The sequence below is a fragment of the Musca vetustissima genome, unplaced genomic scaffold (genome assembly GCF_032173495.1).
Source record: "Musca vetustissima isolate MV318-11 ecotype Yass unplaced genomic scaffold, APGP_CSIRO_Mvet_v1 utg4927, whole genome shotgun sequence".
NCBI lineage: Eukaryota > Metazoa > Arthropoda > Insecta > Diptera > Muscidae > Musca > Musca vetustissima.
Window position 1 is genome coordinate 499383 of NW_026884396.1, and position 19697 is coordinate 519079.

General features: G+C 34.8%; 1 protein-coding gene across 1 annotated transcript; it reads right to left on the reverse strand.

Moving 5' to 3' along the window:
* Positions 1–2425: 2425 nt before the first annotated feature.
* On the reverse strand, positions 2426–15117 carry LOC133331372 (ubiquitin carboxyl-terminal hydrolase 8). Its single transcript, XM_061539770.1, has 10 exons — positions 15023–15117; positions 14356–14877; positions 14134–14296; positions 12781–13248; positions 12248–12718; positions 10757–10763; positions 10550–10659; positions 6045–6275; positions 5419–5876; positions 2426–2784 (listed from the first exon to the last, which is right to left on the reverse strand). The coding sequence occupies exons 1-10, from the start codon at positions 15115–15117 to the stop codon at positions 2430–2432; spliced, it is 2880 nt and encodes a 959-aa protein (XP_061395754.1). The 3' UTR covers positions 2426–2429.
* Positions 15118–19697: the final 4580 nt, after the last annotated feature.

Below are 19697 nucleotides of genomic sequence, written 5' to 3' on the forward strand. Positions count from 1 at the left end.
TTTCACAACGAAAAAAGTGTGGCTAATTTAACGTAAAAAATCGGATATAAAAATGTTCTGTTTTATATAGAAAACAAATTCATTGGGACTCCGATTAAAATTGAATGTATAGAAAAAAAATGTGAGACCTTTGGATCTACTTTTGGAACAACTCTAGTATAGTAAAAAGATCAGATTTTTCTGAATTTTTTTCCAGAGATAGGCATTTTTACCCTAATTATGGGGATATATTTTTTTCTTGGGGGTGGTACCCCGTTACTTGACCCGGAAGTTCGGGTACCCGTTTATATCCGGTTCTACCGATTCGGTTAATATAATATGGGTATAATTTTAAAGCTTATAAAAATACGTTCTAGGTCAAATAGCGGGGTAACCGGGTACGTCCCCCAAGAAAAAAAGATATCTACATAATCAGGGTAATAATATCTACCTCTGGAAAAAATGTCAGAAAAGTCTGATCGTTTTTACCAGGGTTAAGCTCTACTTTTTCGCAGGACTTCTGGTCCAACTTTTTTCCATAGAAAATTTTTGAGACCTTTGGTTCCATTTTTTCTAAAGAAAACAATTCTTGAGATCTGTGGATTGATTTTTTTCTATACAAAAAATTCGTGAGACCTTTGGTTTGATTTTTTTTCTATAGAAAAAAATTCGTGAGACCTTTGGTTCTAGTTTTTTCTATAGAAAAAAATTCGTGAAACCTTTGGTTTAAGTTTTTTCTATAGAAAAAAATTCGTGAGACCTTTGGTTTAAGTATTTTCTATAGAAAAAAATTCGTGAGACCTTTGGTTTAAGTTTTTTCTATAGAAAAAAATTCGTGAGACCTCTGGTCCAAGTATTTTCTATAGAAAAAATTCGTAAGACCTTTGAGTCGATTTTTTTCTATAGAAAAAAATTCGTAAGACCTCTGGTCAAAGTTTTTTCTATAGTAAAAATTTGTAAGACCTTTGGGTCGATTTTTTTTTCTATAGAAAAAAATTCGTGATACCTTTGGTTCAAGTTTTTTCGTGAGACCCTTAGGTCGATTTTTTTCTATAGAAAAAAAATCGTGAGACCCTTAGGTCGATTTTTTTTCTATAGAAAAAAATTCGTGAGACCCTTAGGTCGATTTTTTTTTCTATAGAAAAAAATTCGTGAGACCTTTGGGTCGATTTTTTTTCTATAGAAAAAAATTCGTGAGACCTTTGGGTTGATTTTTTTCTATAGAAAAAAATTTCGTGAGACCTTTGGGTTGATTTTTTTCTATAGAAAAAAATTCGTGAGACCTTTGGGTTGATTTTTTCTATAGAAAAAAATTCGTGAGACCTTTGGGTTGATTTTTTTCTATAGAAAACAATTCGTGAGACCTTTGGGTCGATTTTTTTTCTATAGAAAAAAAATTCGTGAGACCTTGGGGTCGATTTTTTTCTATAGAAAAAAATTCGTGAGACCTTTGGGTCGATTTTTTTCTATAGAAAAAAATTCGTGAGACCTTTGGGTCCATTTTTTTCTAATGAAAACAATTTGTGAGGCCTTTGGGTCGATTTTTTTCTATTGAAAAAAATTCGTGATACCTTTGGGTTGATTTTTTTCTATAGAAAAAATTCGTAAGACCTTTGGGTCGATTTTTTTTCTATAAAAACAGATTTGTGAGGCCTTTGGGTCTATTTTTCTATAGAAAAAAATTCGTGAAAATTTTCTAGAGAAAAAATTGAAATATTCATTGAATAAAACAAGTAGTTTTTGATTTCGTTTTTTTGTTATTATTTATATTTATAGATTTCAATATAAATCAAATATTAAAAATAGTATTCATCGGTATCATTTATGATCTGTGTTTTTTTTACAAGTAAAAATGTAAAATGTTCTTTCTTGAAAAAAATTGTTTGTATGTATGTGATACTATGCGCATTGAAACATAAACATATATATGGTATTCACATTTTTTTTAAGTATTAGCTCTCTTCTTTTTTGATTTTTGTTATATAGTTTTTATAAATTATAATAATGGTAAGTCTTAATTTTAAATAATTTTTTAGGGGGAAAATGTTAAAAAATTTAACAACAAATTAGGAGTTTTATAAACCCTGTAAATATATACTTTTGGAAATTATAAAAAAATATAATATAGAAAATATGGAATAGTTTATTAAATTATTAATAAAAGTAAGAATTAAAATAAAAAAACAACAACAAATTAACAAATTATAACCTAAACAAAAGTACTTTTTTTAAATTATAACCTATAAAAATAGTTCTTTTTTTTTTTGGAATTTTTGTTTTACTTCGTTTCATTATAAGGCAATTTTTCTTTCATTCTAATCGTGGACTAGACTAGATATAGGGCGAGAGTATAGTGTGTGTATATATATATATTTATGTATGTGTGTGTGTTATTTTGTGTTACAAACGAAAAAATAGAAAAATAAATCCAAACACGAATAACTGTATATTTATAGCCTAGAGGAATTACTTTCCATAATATATTGTGACGGCGCCAGACGTGTATAAAATAAAATGTAAGCAGCACTTGAGACCACCGTGGATTCGTCTTGGGGCGTTACCATTTGATCATCAAATTTAAACCATTTATTATAGGTTCCACTCTTACAGAACGCCGTGTAATGACCACTTTCCATAGACCCATAGTGATTGGAGACGGCATACAGTTCATAGGATTTCGATGTGCTGCGTCGCGATTCCGAGATCGTTATGTACGGTGACATATTTAGATTTTCCAAGGGAAAACGTAAATAATTTTGTTTTTTCTTATAGGTAGGACTTAGGGAGTCCGTGTCGGCATAGAATCTGAAAGGGAGAAGAAAAGAAAAATTAATGAAAAATAGAAAAACATTGGAGTAGGGTCTACGAATTATTGTCTATAAAAAATCTTGGAGAGTTACGGCAACTTTTTTTTCTGTAAAAAAACTTGAACCATAGGTCCGACTAATTTTTTCTATAGAAAAAGATTGGACCAGAGGTCGGACTAATTTTTTTCTATAGAAAACAACTTGAACCAGTGAATTTTTTTTTTATAGAAAAAAAATGGACCAGATGTCCGACGATAATTTCTATAGAAAAAACATGGACCAGAGGTCCTGACGAATATTTTTCTATAGAAAAAACATGGAGCAGAGGTCCTGACGAATTTTTTTCTATAGAAAAAACATGGACCAGAGGTCCTGACGAATTTTTTTTCTATAGAAAAAACATGGACCAGAGGTCCTGACGAATTTTTTTCTATAGAAAAAACATGGACCAGAGGTCCTGACGAATTTTTTTCTATAGAAAAAACATGGACCAGAGGTCCTGACGAATTTTTTTCTATAGAAAAAACATGGACCAGAGGTCCTGACGAATTTTTTTCTATAGAAAAAACATGGACCAGAGGTCCTGACGAATTTTTTTCTATAGAAAAAACATGGACCAGAGGTCCTGACGAATTTTTTTCTATAGAAAAAACATGGACCAGAGGTCCTGACGAATTTTTTTCTATAGAAAAAACATGGACCAGAGGTCCTGACGAATTTTTTTCTATAGAAAAAACATGGACCAGAGGTCCTGACGAATTTTTTTCTATAGAAAAAACATGGACCAGAGGTCCTGACGAATTTTTTTTCTATAGAAAAAATGTGGACCAGATGTCCTGAAAAATCTTTTCTTTTGAAAAAAAAATGGACCAGAGGTCCTGACGAATTTTTTTCTATAGAAAAAAAATGTGGACCAGAGGTCCTGACGAATTTTTTTCTATAGAAAAAAATGGACCAGAGGTCCTGACGAATTTTTTTTCTATAGAAAAAAAATGGACCAGAGGTCCTGACGAATTTTTTTTCTATAGAAAAAAAATGGACCAGAGGTCCTGACGAATTTTTTTTCTATAGAAAAAAAAATGGACCAGAGGTCCTGACGAATTTTTTTTCTATAGAAAAAAAAAATGGACCAGAGGTCCTGACGAATTTTTTTCTATAGAAAAAAATGGACCAGAGGTCCTGACGAATTTTTTTTTATAGAAAAAAAATGGACCAGAGGTCCTGACGAATTTTTTTCTATAGAAAAAACTTGGACCAGAGGTCCTGACGAATTTTTTTCTATAGAAAAAAAATGGACCAGAGGTCCTAAAGAATTTTTTTTCTATAGAAAAAACATGGACCAGAGGTCCTAACGAATTTTTTTCTATAGAAAAAACTTGGACCAGAGGTCCTAACGAATTTTTTTCTATAGAAAAAACTTGGACCAGAGGTCCTAACGAATTTTTTTCTATAGAAAAAACTTGGACCAGAGGTCCTAACGAATTTTTTTCTATAGAAAAAACTTGGACCAGATGTCCTGACGAATTTTTTTCTATAGAAAAAAATGGACCAGAGGTCCTGACGAATTTTTTTCTATAGAAAAAAATGGACCAGAGGTCCTGACGAATTTTTTTCTATAGAAAAAAATGGACCAGAGGTCCTGACGAATTTTTTTCTATAGAAAAAAATGGACCAGAGGTCCTGACGAATTTTTTTCTATAGAAAAAAATGGACCAGAGGTCCTGACGAATTTTTTTCTATAGAAAAAAATGGACCAGAGGTCCTGACGAATTTTTTTCTATACAAAAAAATGGACCAGAGGTCCTGACGAATTTTTTTCTATAGAAAAAAAATGGACCAGAGGTCCTGACGAATTTTTTTCTGATATCAAAAAAATGGACCAGAGGTCCTGACGAATTTTTTTCTATACAGAAAAAAATGGACCAGAGGTCCTGACGAATTTTTTTCTATAGAAAAAATCATGGACCAGAGGTCCTGACGAATTTTTTTCTAGAAAAAAATGGACCAGAGGTCCTGACGAATTTTTTTCTATAGAACTTAAAAAAATGGACCAGAGGTCCTGACGAATTTTTTTCTATAGAAAAAAATGGCCTCAGGGGCCTGACGAATTTTTTTCTATAGAAAAAAATGGCCTCAGGGGCCTGACGAATTTTTTTCTATAGAAAAAAATGGACCAGAGGTCCTGACGAATTTTTTTCTATAGAAAAAATGGTCCAGAGGTCCTGACGAATTTTTTTCTATAGAAAAAAATGGACCAGAGGTCCTGACGAATTTTTTTCTATAGAAAAAAATGGACCAGAGGTCCTGACGAATTTTTTTCTATAGAAAAAAATGGACCAGAGGTCCTGACGAATTTTTTTCTATAGAAAAAAATGGACCAGAGGTCCTGACGAATTTTTTTCTATAGAAAAAAATGGACCAGAGGTCCTGACGAATTTTTTTCTATAGAAAAAAATGGACCAGAGGTCCTGACGAATTTTTTCTATAGACCCAAGGGTCTCACAATTTTTTTTTCTATAGAAAAAAATGGACCCAAAGGCTTCACGATATAGAAAAACAGCGATCGAAGATCTCACGATTTGTTTTCTATGGAAAAAACTTCGTCGCACGATTTTTTCTGCTCAGAACTTACCTTTTCAAATGTATCACCAACACCGGTGGCAGTTTTGAGATATTCAATTTCTTGATGGCATCTCGCTTCTGTTTACATGCCGGACAATTCCAACCGCTGATCCGTTCCCCGCTAAAATACATATCCAAACATTGTGACAGCTGACAGATGTTGTTGTTCTCGGGCAGTTCGAGGCTTAAATTTGAAAAACATTCGTAGGTGGCCGATTCCTGATCGCATGTGGTACACTTAACAATACTTTTGATTTGGCCATAAAATAAATGCAGAATAAGGCTCTCTTTGGCCTTGGTAAAATCGAGCCAAGCCTTGTCGGAGGCGGTCATTGGTTCGCGGGGATATTCGGGTACGGTTAGAGTTTGTAAATCGGAATGTAGCCAGTCCATGAGTATGGTGAGAAATTCATGGGAGTCCTGTTGTTCGATGCCGCGGAACATTTTTTGATATTGGCCAATAACATACTGCGAAAAACGAAAAGAGGTTTTTATTAAATTAATTAAGGGGGTAGGGAGGGGTTCTTTAATTATTTTGGGGAGTTTGTAAGGCCATCAGTCATTAGCATAACATTTTAGAAAAACTATGTGCCAAAAAGAAAAAAAAACGTGTAAACCACCAAATGACCAACTTACACGCAAATCCTTGCTGGCCACACATTTATAGTTGCCATTCCACAGGACCTTTATTAGCGCGGCCACCTCTTCAACAATTTGTCCTTTTGTTTTATTATTGCGGCTAATATAATTCTTGTATTTGTCCGTAATACAGTATTCCGCCAATTGGGGGGTATTGCTAAGGCATTGCAGAATGCTATTCATATAGCAGGTGTTGCCTAAATTCTTTAAGCCGGTCAGACCGCGACCCTAGAAAAACAAAGCCACAGAGAGGAGGGAAAACAAAAAGAAATAAAATAAAAATTAAAACATTTATAGATGTGTGTGTATGTACGAGTGTGTGTAATTAAGTAATAATATTGTAATGGTGGGCACGAGTAATGTCCGACATCATAATAAACCATGTCTTAGACACCAGCGTTCGTACAGCTTGTAAACACAAGGAGATTAGCAATTATTCAGGGGTTTGTTACAATTATTTAAACAATAAGAAGAAGACAATCTACACCAATAATAATAATAAAAAAAACATTGTTTTTGTTGTTTATCCCATGTCATGACAACCAAACCAATATGACGAGACTTGTGGATATTATTCAAGATTCACGCTCGTGATGAGGGGGAGTTGAATGACATAAAAAAATTATTTCATATCAATTGCATATATGCGGTCTGTGACGGCATCCAAAAATGGGGAGGGTGGTGGTAGGCAGATGTCTATTCTTATACCACTTAGCCATTCGTAAAGAAAAAAAATCGTGGTATTCTTGGGTCGATTTTTTTGTATAGAAAAAAAAAATTTTCTATAGAAAAATACTGGACCAGAGGTCCGACTAATTTTTTTCCTTACAAAATATATATACAGGACCTGTGGTCCAATGTTTTTCTATAGAAAAAACTTCCTGTGACTTATGGTCCAAGTTTTTTCTATAGAAAAAAATTCGTCGGACCTCTGATCCAAGTTTTTTCTATAGAAAATAATTCGTCGGACCTCTGGTCCAAATTTTTTCTATAGAAAAAAATTCGTCGGAACTCTGGTCCAAGTTTTTTCTATAGAAAAAAATTCGTCAGGACCTCTGGTCCAAGTTTTTTCTATAGAAAAAAATTCGTCAGGACCTCTGGTCCAAGTTTTTTCTATAGAAAAAAATTCGTCAGGACCTCTGGTCCAAGTTTTTTCTATAGAAAAAAATTCGTCAGGACCTCTGGTCCAAGTTTTTTCTATAGAAAAAAATTCGTCAGGACCTCTGGTCCAAGTTTTTTCTATAGAAAAAAATTCGTCAGGACCTCTGGTCCAAGTTTTTTCTATAGAAAAAAATTCGTCAGGACCTCTGGTCCAAGTTTTTTCTATAGAAAAAAATTCGTCAGGACCTCTGGTCCAAGTTTTTTCTATAGAAAAAAATTCGTCAGGACCTCTGGTCCAAGTTTTTTCTATAGAAAAAAATTCGTCAGGACCTCTGGTCCAAGTTTTTTCTATAGAAAAAAATTCGTCAGGACCTCTGGTCCAAGTTTTTTCTATAGAAAAAAATTCGTCAGGACCTCTGGTCCAAGTTTTTTCTATAGAAAAAAATTCGTCAGGACCTCTGGTCCAAGTTTTTTCTATAGAAAAAAATTCGTCAGGACCTCTGGTCCAAGTTTTTTCTATAGAAAAAAATTCGTCAGGACCTCTGGTCCAAGTTTTTTCTATAGAAAAAAATTCGTCAGGACCTCTGGTCCAAGTTTTTTCTATAGAAAAAAATTCGTCAGGACCTCTGGTCCAAGTTTTTTCTATAGAAAAAAATTCGTCAGGACCTCTGTTCCAAGTTTTTTCTATAGAAAAAAATTCGTCAGGACCTCTGTTCCAAGTTTTTTCTATAGAAAAAAATTCGTCAGGACCTCTGGTCCAAGTTTTTTCTATAGAAAAAAATTCGTCAGGACCTCTGGTCCAAGTTTTTTCTATAGAAAAAAATTCGTCAGGACCTCTGGTCCAAGTTTTTTCTATAGAAAAAAATTCGTCAGGACCTCTGGTCCAAGTTTTTTCTATAGAAAAAAATTCGTCAGGACCTCTGGTCCAAGTTTTTTCTATAGAAAAAAATTCGTTAGGACCTCTCGTCCAAATTTTTATAGAAAAACATTGGACCAGAGGTCCTGACGAATTTGTTTCTATAGAAAAACGTTGGACCTGTTGTTTCACGATTTTCTATAGAAAAATTGGCAAATGATTTCACTATAGCAAATAATGAAGCCAAGGGTCTCACTTTTTTCTTAAATAATTAATCTTAAAAGATATTATTATTTTTAATACCACAACATTTGATGCAAATCTGATATTGGCCCAACCCGCAAAACCAATCAAACCATCCCAAAAACATAAACTATTAATTATTTTCAAAATATCATTGGCCTGGATTTTCGTTTCAATTTAGAATATACATGAGAGGAGTGCCAAAATCTCTACCAAATAAACTCTAATAAACATTTAATGTCTTAATTACCAATAGGAGAGGAAGAAGAAGAACCAAAAACAAATGATAGACGCCAGGCGTTAAATTTGTTATGTCCACTTTTTTTGATTTAGTTTTATTTTATGCATTGCAAACACGACAACCGAATATCCATAGAGGTCGATGACAACCATTAAAAATAAAATGAATTCACACTAGAAAAAAATCTAACTTTCTTTAAGAAAACCCCCCATCCCGGCTAAAATGTATTGACTTCGTATCTGTCTATTTATAGTTGGCACGCAATGTCCGACATTTCCTTTGTTTGAGTTTTTTGTTTTGTATATACTAATCTGGTTAAAATTTATGACCAGATAGGTTACACGCAAAAAATGTGGAAACAAAAAGAATGCCAAGTAAGTTCAAGGTATTATTCGTTTTTTTAAAATAAAGTGAAGAACCCATAGGGAGAACGAGGAAAACTTAAGAAAGAAGACGCAACAAAAAAATAAAATAAAAATAAATTTAAAGTTTTCTTGTGTATGTCTTGTAAGGTAACGCCTAAAAGTATGCTTCAAGAAATGCCAGGTGAGTTAGTGTGTTAATGCCAGAGAAAAGGTCAGAAGTTTTGTTGTTCCGTTTTGGTTTAATAACAGAAAAAACGGGCAGACATTTAAAATTGTAAAACGGGATGTATTTTTAAATAAAAAAATTTGGATTACAGCTTTCAACGATATTTTTAATACAAAAATAACGAACATAGGTTTCCAATATTTTTTTTATAGAAACAACTTGGGCCAGAGGCCCGACGGACTTTTTTAATAGAAAAAACTTGGACCAGAGGTCCGACGGACTTTTTTCTATAGAAAAAATTTGAACTAGATGTCTGACAATTTTTTTCTCTTAAGTTTTCTCGAGGAAAAACTTGGACCAGAGGTCCGACGATTTCTTTTCTATAGAAAAAACGTGTACCAGATGTCCGACGAACTGTTTTCTATAAGAAAAACTTGTGCCAGATGTCCGACGAACTGTTTTCCATAAGAAAAACTTGTGCCAGATGTCCGACAAACTGTTTTCTATAGAAAAAACTTGGACCCAAGGCTCTCAAGAATTTTTTCTACAAAAAAAACTTGGACCCAAGGGTCTCAAGAATTGTTTCTATAGAATTGCGATTATTTTTCTATAGAAAAAACTTGGACCCAAGGGTCTCAAGAATTTTTTCTATAGAAAAAACTTGGACCCAAGGGTTTCACGAATTTTTTCTATAGAAAAAACTTGGAACAAAGGGTCTCACGAATTTTTTCTATAGAAAAAACTTGGACCCAAGGGTCTCACGAATTTTTTCTATAGATAAAACCCAATGGTCTCACGATTTTTTTCTATAGAAAAAACCCAAGGGTCTCACGAATTTTTTCTATAGAAAAAAACTTGGAACCAAGGGTCTCTCGAATTGTTTCTATAGAATTGCGATTATTTTTCTATAGAAAAAACTTGGACCAGAGGTGCGACGATTTTTTTCTATAGAAAAAAACTTAGACCCAAGGGTCTCACGAATTTTTTCTACAGAAAAAACTTGGACCCAAGGGTCTCACGAATTTTTTCTATAGAATCATGATTATTTTTCTATAGAAAAAACGTGCACCAGGTGTGCTACGAATTTTTTTCTATAGGAAAAGAAAACAATTCGTGATAACATAGGGTTCATTTTTTTATATAGAAAAAATCCAGAGTCCTTTGGGTCAAATATTTTTCTACAGAAAAAAATTCGTGAAAACCTTGGGTCCCCATTTATTTTTTATCAACAAATTCTTGCGTCCTCTGTGCCCATTTGTTACCATAGAAAGATCGTGAGATCCTTGGGTAGATTTTTCCTATTGAAAAAAAATCGTAAGGCCCTTGGGTCCATTTTATTCTATATAAAATAAATTCGTGATATCTGTGGTCCTTCGTCGGATTTTTGTTGCAAGTTTTTTCTATGGAAAACATTAGTGAGACCTCTGTTTTGTTTTTTTTGTATAGATAAAATGTCTAGGTTACTGTTTTGTTTTTTAATATTTCTCCGCCTTAAAGTATGCACCACATTGTTTGTGTTTTTGGCTGTACCTTTTTCACCGGACGAAATGGTGATTTGTAACGATATGTCGTTGTTGCGGGTAATTGTATCTTCACACCAGCAATAATCATGATAACAAGAACCACAATAGAATCGAACACTTGACAATTTTCGAATTGAATCGATAAATAAAAAAATTATTTGCGATATTCCGACAATACCAAGTCGTCATTCTTTGTTAAAAGACCGTCAATAACTAAGTGGCTGGATGGGAAAAAAATAAAGGAAAGGAATTTAGTGTTGGTTAGGTTCATTGGTTTTCGTTTGTGTGTTTTTTCGGGGGCCCACAGCAATACCGGCAGAGAAGAAAAAAGGAAATGAAAACAAAAAAACCGACGAAAGAAAGGCGCGTTTCTAGGCAAACATGCGTAGTAGTCATAGGCTCGAAAAATAGAAAAGCAAAACAAAAAAATTATAAACTATTACGGTTTGTGAGTGTATGTATGTAGGTTGGTAGATGTATTTGTTTTTGCAAAGGAACCAGAACATGTGCTCAAGCCTACCCATAGCCAGCCATAGTCATCGGTGGTATTAATCATTCACATTTCTGCAAGTGTGCAGTTTTTTAGGTATTGATATTGTTGTTGTTGTTGTGTTCCCTATCTGTCTGGCCGGACGATTGTTTTGCTGCGTGTTCAACTGTAAATGCGAACCTTTTGCCGGACAAATGTTTTATTTATATACTTCTATTAACTACGTCTAACTCTTGGATGGATTAGGTGGTTTAAACTCTGGGCGGCCAATAACCAATGGTGGATTACCCACCCATTGACAACAATTGCATTTTTATTCTTCGTGTATTTTCTCCTACCAACCATCAGGAGGTGGTTGTTATTATTTACGTAGTTTCCAAACGTGACCTTTTCGATGGGAGAAACTGGGTTGGAAACGGCGGGATTGAGGAATGGCTGCACTGATGAAGAGATTTATTTGCAAATATAGGCTGGCTGTCGTATTGATTTTTTGGTTTATTGACGTCGTACGAAAAAACACAGTTCCCAAAATGGGGTTGTTCTTCGGTTAACTGTTGCATGAAAAGGCGGCAAGAGGATGCATTATTGTTGCCAATAGTTTCCTCACCAAAAAACGTGCATAGTTGTCGACGTCAATGGCGAACATGTGTACTAAACTATGTATGCTGATTGTTCTGGGTGCAATGATTTGAAATATGCCCTCGTGATATGAGGGCATGACGATTCACGTTTAAATATGGGTGATGGGAAAGGTGGGAATTAGCCACGAGATAGAAAAATGGGAGTACTACAATGTTAGTGGAGTAGGATAAAAATAATCACGTGCCGTCTATGTGTTTGCGAGACCTCTAATCCAATGTTTTTCTATAGAAACAATTTGCAGGACATGTCATCCAACTATAGAAAAAAATCGTGGGACCTCTGACCCAAGTTTTTTTTATTATAAACAAAAGTTCGTGAGAATCTTGCGTCCGCTTTTTTCTAAAAAAAATCGTGAGAACCTTGGGCCCATTTTTTTTCTAAAAAAAACCTGACACCCTTGGGTCCATTTTTTTATAGAAAAAAAATTTGATATCCCTGGTCCAAGTTTTTTTCTAAAGAAAAAATTGGTGAGACCCTTGGTTCCATTTTCCTACAGAATTCCCTGGTCCCGGTATTTTACAATAATTACAATAATTCCTTTTTTACACTTGAAAAAAAAAAAATGCAACTTACCACTGAACCGCGAACTGGTGAAAAATCTCGCTTTCTCTCCTGTAAGGCATAAATATTTGGTGACTGAGGCCGCTGTGGTTGTTGCTGCTGATTATGTGCTGTCAACTGGGGTTTAACTGAACGATCAAATTGTGGTACAGATGGCTTTGTTGGTATCACTTCTGGTGCAGCTGGAGGTGGTGGTGTGGGTGACGGTTCACGATCTAATTGTTCTTGTTCGGCTTGTTGTTTTTCCATTTGTCTTGTTTGGAACATTTTTTTATTCTCTCTAGCAATGGCAAGTTGTATGGCTCGTTGTTCTTTTTCCCTTTCCAACTGTTCATCACGTCGTAGACGTTCCTCAATTTTTGCTTCAATTTCCTTGGTCTTTTCGACAACCTCTTGGGTTTGTTGTGGTAAACGTGTAGCACTTTCCTGTTCACGACGTTTATATTCTTCCAGCTCTTCGCGCAGACGAATATTGTCAAGTTTCTGGAAAATAAAAAAATATATCTTTAGCATCCGAAATTCAAATTAGGGTTTTACAAACGCACATAATCCTCTGCCACACTTTCCAATTGCATCATTTTATAGAGAATTTCCTGATCGGCCGGATCCAATTGTTTCTTTTCGTATATTCTATTCCATTGTTTGGCCACCTTCTGCAATTCCTCGTCATTTTCTTGGGCCTTTTCCAGCAGGACCTCCTGTTCTTTGACTATCTCATCGATGGCCTTTTCTTTTTCCTTATAGGTTTGTATGGCCGCCATCTTGCTGGATCGATCAATAATTGGCCGTATGGGTGAAGTAGCTGTGTTGGTGGTACTTAAAATTTCATCTTTCATTTGAATATCAAACACTGAAGGATATTCAATATCATCAATGAGATTCATATTATTTTGTGGTGTTGATGGTGCCTGCACCATTGGATTTGTACACATAAATGGATAGACCATTTTGAAGTATTCATAACCACCTTCAAGAATTTTGATAGGTGAACGATAGGTAACATCAGGGTCCCACTGAAAAAAGGAAAATATTAATTGTTAATGAAATCCGTTAAATAACCTTAGTTCATAGAAAAAATCGTGAGACCCTTGGGTAAATTTATTTATATAGAAAACTAATTCTTGAGGCCCTTGGGTTCATTTTTTTTTCTATACAAAACAAATCGTGAGACCCGTGAGTCCATTTTTTTTCTATACAAAAAAATTCGTGAGACAAGAGCATCCATTTTTTCTATAGAAAAAAAATGGTGTGACCCTTGGGTCCCTTTTTTTCTATAGAAAAAAATTCGTGAGACCCTTTGGATCCGTTTTTTCTGTAGTAAAAAATTTGTGAGACTCTTGGGTCAATTTTTTCTATAGGAAAAAAATCATGAGAAACGGGTCCATTTTTTCATCAGAAACAAATTTGTAACACCCTTGGGCCCAAAAAAATCGTGAGACCCTTGGGCCCATTTTTTTCTATAGAAAAAAAAATCGTGAGACCCTTAGGTCCATTTTTTTTCTATAGAAAAAAAAATCGTGAGACTCTTGGGTCAATTTTTTTTTTCTATAGGAAAAAATTCGTGAGAATCGGGTCCACTATTTTCTTCAGAAAAAAATTTGTAACATTTTTTTCTATAGAAAAAAAATTGTGAGGCCCTTGGGTCCATGTTTTTCTATAAAAAAAATCGTGAGACCCTTGGGTCCATTTTTTTTATAGAAAAAAAAAACGTGAGACACTTGGGTCCACTTTTTTCTATAGAAAAAATAGGGAGACTCTTGTGTCCATTTTTTTCTATAAAAAAATCGTGAAAACTTTGGGTCCATTTTTTCTATAGAAAAAAGTCGTTCGGACCGTTGAGTCCAAGTTTTTCTATAGAAACAAAATCGTAAAACAATGGATTTTTTTCTTCTACTTACATTTTGAAGAATATTAAGTAACACAGCTATAGCCGAGCCCTCCGGCGGATTTGGATCTGAACAACTCCAATCCATTAGAACCACTTGATCTTTTATAGCTCTGGCTGACCATAACTTTTTCGATTCCGGATCTAGTTTGTCCTGCAACTTTCCAGCTGACATACTACAATAAAAATTAAAACAATAAATTAAGGAAGGACATTGAGACCTCATTTATCCTACCCATATTGTATTAATTCCTGCGGAACATTAAATGCCAACGAATAGTTCAAATGTGATGATTTATAATCCTCAGCTGGCCGGCAGTCCATAATCAATACCTTCAAGGTCTTCATTGATTCGTAAAGCTCTTGAGAAGACATCAAACGCAATGAGGATGGCAGACCATTTCCTTCAATAACTTTTGGTGAATTTGAACGTGACCGTTCTTGATTTATCGATGCATTTAGATTGACTTTTGTAATCTGCGGCAAAGTCTTAGCATGTAAACGATCATAACGTTCATTCAGCGATTTTGTTAACATTTCCAGACGATCCATGGTCATTTTATTGGAACGATTGTCGCCCAACATTTGCCGAATCATTGGTTTACTTTCATTGTAATCTTTTTTCTTGTAGATTATATTCAGCAGACTAAAGTACTTCGTGTAGAAGACATAGGCCATCTCCTCATCACCCAGGAGATCATGTTTTTCAGCCTCAGCAATAAGTTTCCGTGCTGTCTCAAGTAACCTAATTAGACGGCAGCAATATCAACAACCCCGAATGCAATGGAAGAAATGGTGCGGGCGATGGTGGTGGGAGGGGTGAGCCAGCGTAATACAAGACAAGACGATTATTAGAAACTGTGATGATAATGTAAAAAGCCGAAAAGAGAAATTCTACTTACATTTTCATTTTGCGATCCCGGACATCTGGTATCTCTGATTTCTTCTCCAGGTCATCTATATTTTTACATAAATATAAATCTTTTATACGCGACATTTTGTTTTTCTACTGCTTTGCTTAAAGTTTATGTTTTTTCTTCCTTAAATTATTAACAAAAACAATGGGTTGTGTTTTTCCAAAACGTAAAAGTTCAACTACAACTGTTCACTTGAAGTGAACTGACGGAATATTTACATAATTGAGCAATTCATAATAGCTGTTCAGTGAATCGAACGATCGGAATTAGAAGATTTTATTTCATCTAAATTCAGAATGGAACCTTTTATAAACGAGCAATATACGAGGAGACTTTATGGAAGAACTGAAGGCTTATAAGACTTAAAAGACTAGCTGGCAGGCAGGATATCTTTATAGATGAGCAGGGGGTCTTTATAGAAATGATAAAGACTTTTAGTCTTTATAGACAATTAGAAGCTAGGCAAGTTGAAAGGACAGATAGACTATAGAGACAAAATGAAGGTCAGGAAGCCTTTATAAACGAGCTGAAGCCTTGGGAGTCTTTATTGGGTTAGAAGCATAATAAAGGCTCAGATAGCCTTTATTTACAAAGTGCGAGTCATTGAACCTTTATAGACGTGATGAAAACCAAGGGCATTTTTACATTATCTAAAGACCGAGAGTCTTTATATACGAGCTAAAAGGCCATGGAGTTCTGGTGAGAATCAGGGAATCTTTATAAACGAACTAAAGGCAAGGAGTCTTTAAAGGCGGCCTGAAGGCTATTGAAAGCTTATTGACAAGCTGAAGGCAGGGAGTTTTTATACACGAGCTAAAAGCCAGGGAGTCATTAAATACGAGGAAAAGACAACGGAGTCTTTGCACACGACTGAAGGCTAAATAGTTTTCATAGGAGAGCTGAGGACTAAGGAACCAGTATTGGTATGTTGGTAGCCTGTGAGTATTTATAGACGAGCCGCGGAGCATTGCGTCTTTAGATAGACATGCTAGACTTAGACTTAAAGAATAAGAAGACAAGCCAAATGTCAGTGAGTTTTTACAGACGGGTTTGAAGGACTTTAACACTTCCTTTTAGGAAAGCTAAAGTGCAGGGAGTCTTTGTAAGCATGGTGCAGGCCAGGGAGACTTTATACAATATATGAAGGTCATTGAACCTTTATAGACGAACTGAAGGCCAAGGAGCATTTGATTGACGAGTTGGACATTTTTATAGACAAGCTAAAAACCAGTCTTTCAGTATAAATGAGCCGACTGAAATTTTGTCTTAATAGACAAGCTAAGGAGATTAAAATGTCGGGGTGTTTTTACAGACAAGCTTGAAGCCCGGTGGTCCTTATAGGCCGATGATCCTTATAAGTGAGCTATAGGTCAGAGAATTTTTGTAGACAAGCTGAATGTCCGGGAGTCCTTATAGACGTGATTCATATCAGTTAGTCTGACAAGCTGAAGAAAGTCTTACAGATGAGTTGAAGCCATGAAGTCTTTATAGAATGCCAAGAAGTATTTCATAGACGATTTGAAGGTCTGGGAGTTTTTATAGACAAGCTAAAATTCAGGGAGTCAATAAAGGCCTTAGAATGTCGGGGAGCCTTAACAGACACCCTTGAAGGTCGGTGATCAATATAGTGAGCTAAAGATCAGGGAGACTTTATAGCCAAGCTAAAAGTTAGGAAGTCCTTATAAACTCGATGCAGATCAGTGAATTTGACATGCTGATGAAAGGTTTAAAAGACCAGCTGAAGACTCGTGGACACTTTACAGACTACACGAAGCCAGGAAGTTTTTATAGACGAAATGAAGACCAAAAGTTTTTATAATGGAAGGCAGCTGAAAGTCAGGGAGTTTTGGTGGACGACCTGAAGACCTGGGAGTTTTAGTAGACGAGCTCAAGGGCAGGGAGTTTAATATATGCGATTCCGTAGAACATCTAGAGAAAAGGGAATCGTTGTATAGATGAGCTAAAGGCAAGGAGTCGTTATTGACGAGGAGAAGAGCAGGAGTCTTAAGGTCAGGTCGTTTTATTAAGTGAGCTGAAGACAGAGAGTACTTCCATATAGACCAACTGAAGGCCAGGGATTATTTTTATAGACGAGTTGAACTGGGAGATTTTCCAGGCGACTTGATGATCCTGAGGTTTCTTGATGGATAAAAAACTTTTTAGCTGAATTTTGTTAGGCCACCTGGTGATTCTAAGTGCATTTTTCAAAAGAAGAAACGAAAATTTCTTCGTAAATATTATTAAATGTAGGTTCATGTGGGTAAAAAACATATTCGACATGTTTTTTCTATAGCATTCACATATTCGGTTCTTGAAGTTTCTAGGCTAATTTTCCAGTCAAAAGAATCTTTATTTTCATATTTTGGGATCTTGAAGGTATAACCGCTCTATTTTCGAACTTATAAGGTTCTAGACTCAACCGAAGTGCCTGTAATTTGGCATTCCAAAATCTTGTTGGCCACATTTTCCAATCGAAAAGACTTTCATTTGAATTTCAATATCTGATTCACAGAAAATTTTCAAAATAGGTCCATATTTTAATATAGTCCCATATACAAGTGCCGAATTTTGAAATTCTGGGATCTTGTTTTCTCAGAAAATGTTAAATACAGGTTCATTATTTGACGTTGTTCCCCCCATATAATGACCTTACCCAATTTTATGCAGTTTGATAGTCTTCGGAGCATTTTACAATCGAATAAGCAGAAATTCTGAATTCCTAGTTCCGCTCCAATAAGTCATATTCAATTTCCCACTGTGTACGTAATAGTTCAATGCAACTATTCACTCATATGAACTAACGAAATATCGATAAACCGGCAATCGATAAATAATAAGTGGTAATTCCAATAAATCGTTTGGTATGGCAACAAATAATGTAAGTGTAGACAAGAACCTGGTAAAATAATTCGGACATAGAGGGAGTTTTGATAGTTTAATATTCTTTAAAAAGCCATGTCTATTGAGCTGTACTGAGGTTTACAAATATTCTTTAAAAACGCCATGCCTATGGAGCTCAGAATGGCCTTAAACATATTCTTTAAAAATTCACGCCTATGGAGCTCAGAATGGCCGTAAAAATATTCTTTAAAAATTCACGCCTATGGAGCTCAGAATGGCCGTAAAAATATTCTTTAAAAATCCACGCCTAAGGAGCTCAGAATGGACTTAAAATATTCTTTAAAAATCCACGCCTATGGAGCTCTACTGAGGCTTAAAAAATATTCTTTAAAAATTCACGCCTATGGAGCTCAGAATGGCCGTAAAAATATTCTTTAAAAATTCACGCCTATGGAGCTCAGAATGGCCGTAAAAATATTCTTTAAAAATCCACGCCTAAGGAGCTCAGAATGGACTTAAAATATTCTTTAAAAATCCACGCCTAAGGAGCTCAGAATGGACTTAAATATTCTTTAAAAATCCACGCCTATGGAGCTCTACTGAGGCTTAAAAAATATTCTTTAAAAATCCACGCCTATGGAGCTCTACTGAGGCTTAAAAAATATTCTTTAAAAATCCACGCCTATGGAGCTCTACTGAGGCTTAAAAAATATTCTTTAAAAATCCACGCCTATGGAGCTCTACTGAGGCTTAAAAAATATTCTTTAAAAATCCACGCCTATGGAGCTATATTGAGGCTTAAAATTATTCTTTAAAAATCCACGACTATGGAGCTCACAACACCCTAATCATATTCTTCAAAAATCTACGCCTTCATAATTTAAATAATCCATTATTCCTAAATGTATGCACCATCTTTCGCATTTCTCTCTCCAATTAATTAAAACTTGATGAAATTGCATTCAATGTTCGAAATTTACCTGAACTGCAAAGCATTTCACCCACAACTCCAAAAATAATCCACGATGCAACAAAAGAGAAAGGACATCAACAAATTTGTTGACGATAAATTATCTACAAATATTTCTTAATTTCTTTGCCGATATTATTAGCTTCACACCCTCATGGCTATGCTGTGAACATAAATTATGGACTGAATAATCGAATCGAATGGGGTATAAAGTCTAAAAACATGACAATATAGTCTCCAATTGAAAGTGTGTGCGGAACAGGACGAGGAGGGGTAGGATGAGATGAAAGCATTTTCATTATCACATACTTTATACACTATCGTCTTCACACACACACACACATATATATATATATATATATATACCTACATGTTTACCACCCAAAATGTGTCCATCCCATTGAGTGCTACAATGCAGTTTTTAGGTCTGTTACAAAACACTGCATACTTTTAGGCTCATAAATTATCCATTATTTGTGCATAGTTTGTAGTCGTTTGTCTGTCTGTTGAGTACAACGTTGTCTCGATTGCTTAGCTTTCGTGCTGGGGGTTTGTGTGTGGAAACATGTGTGGGAGGCTATGAATAGGTGTTTGGAAAGGCTTTTATAGGTGTGAGGAAGAGCTTGAAAATTCTGCTAAAATTTTGTTCCTTTTTAACTAATTGTTATATTAGTGTAGACATGGCTTGCATGACCATTGTTATAAGCTAACGTAGCAATTATTTTTTCGCCATAATTTGAATGGAAATTCTTTTGACTGGTGCTATGTTGAGGAAAAATTTTAGTTTTTCTAAAACGAAGGTAGGAAGTGGGACATTTATAAAATTAATTTTTTAAAAATATTTTTTGA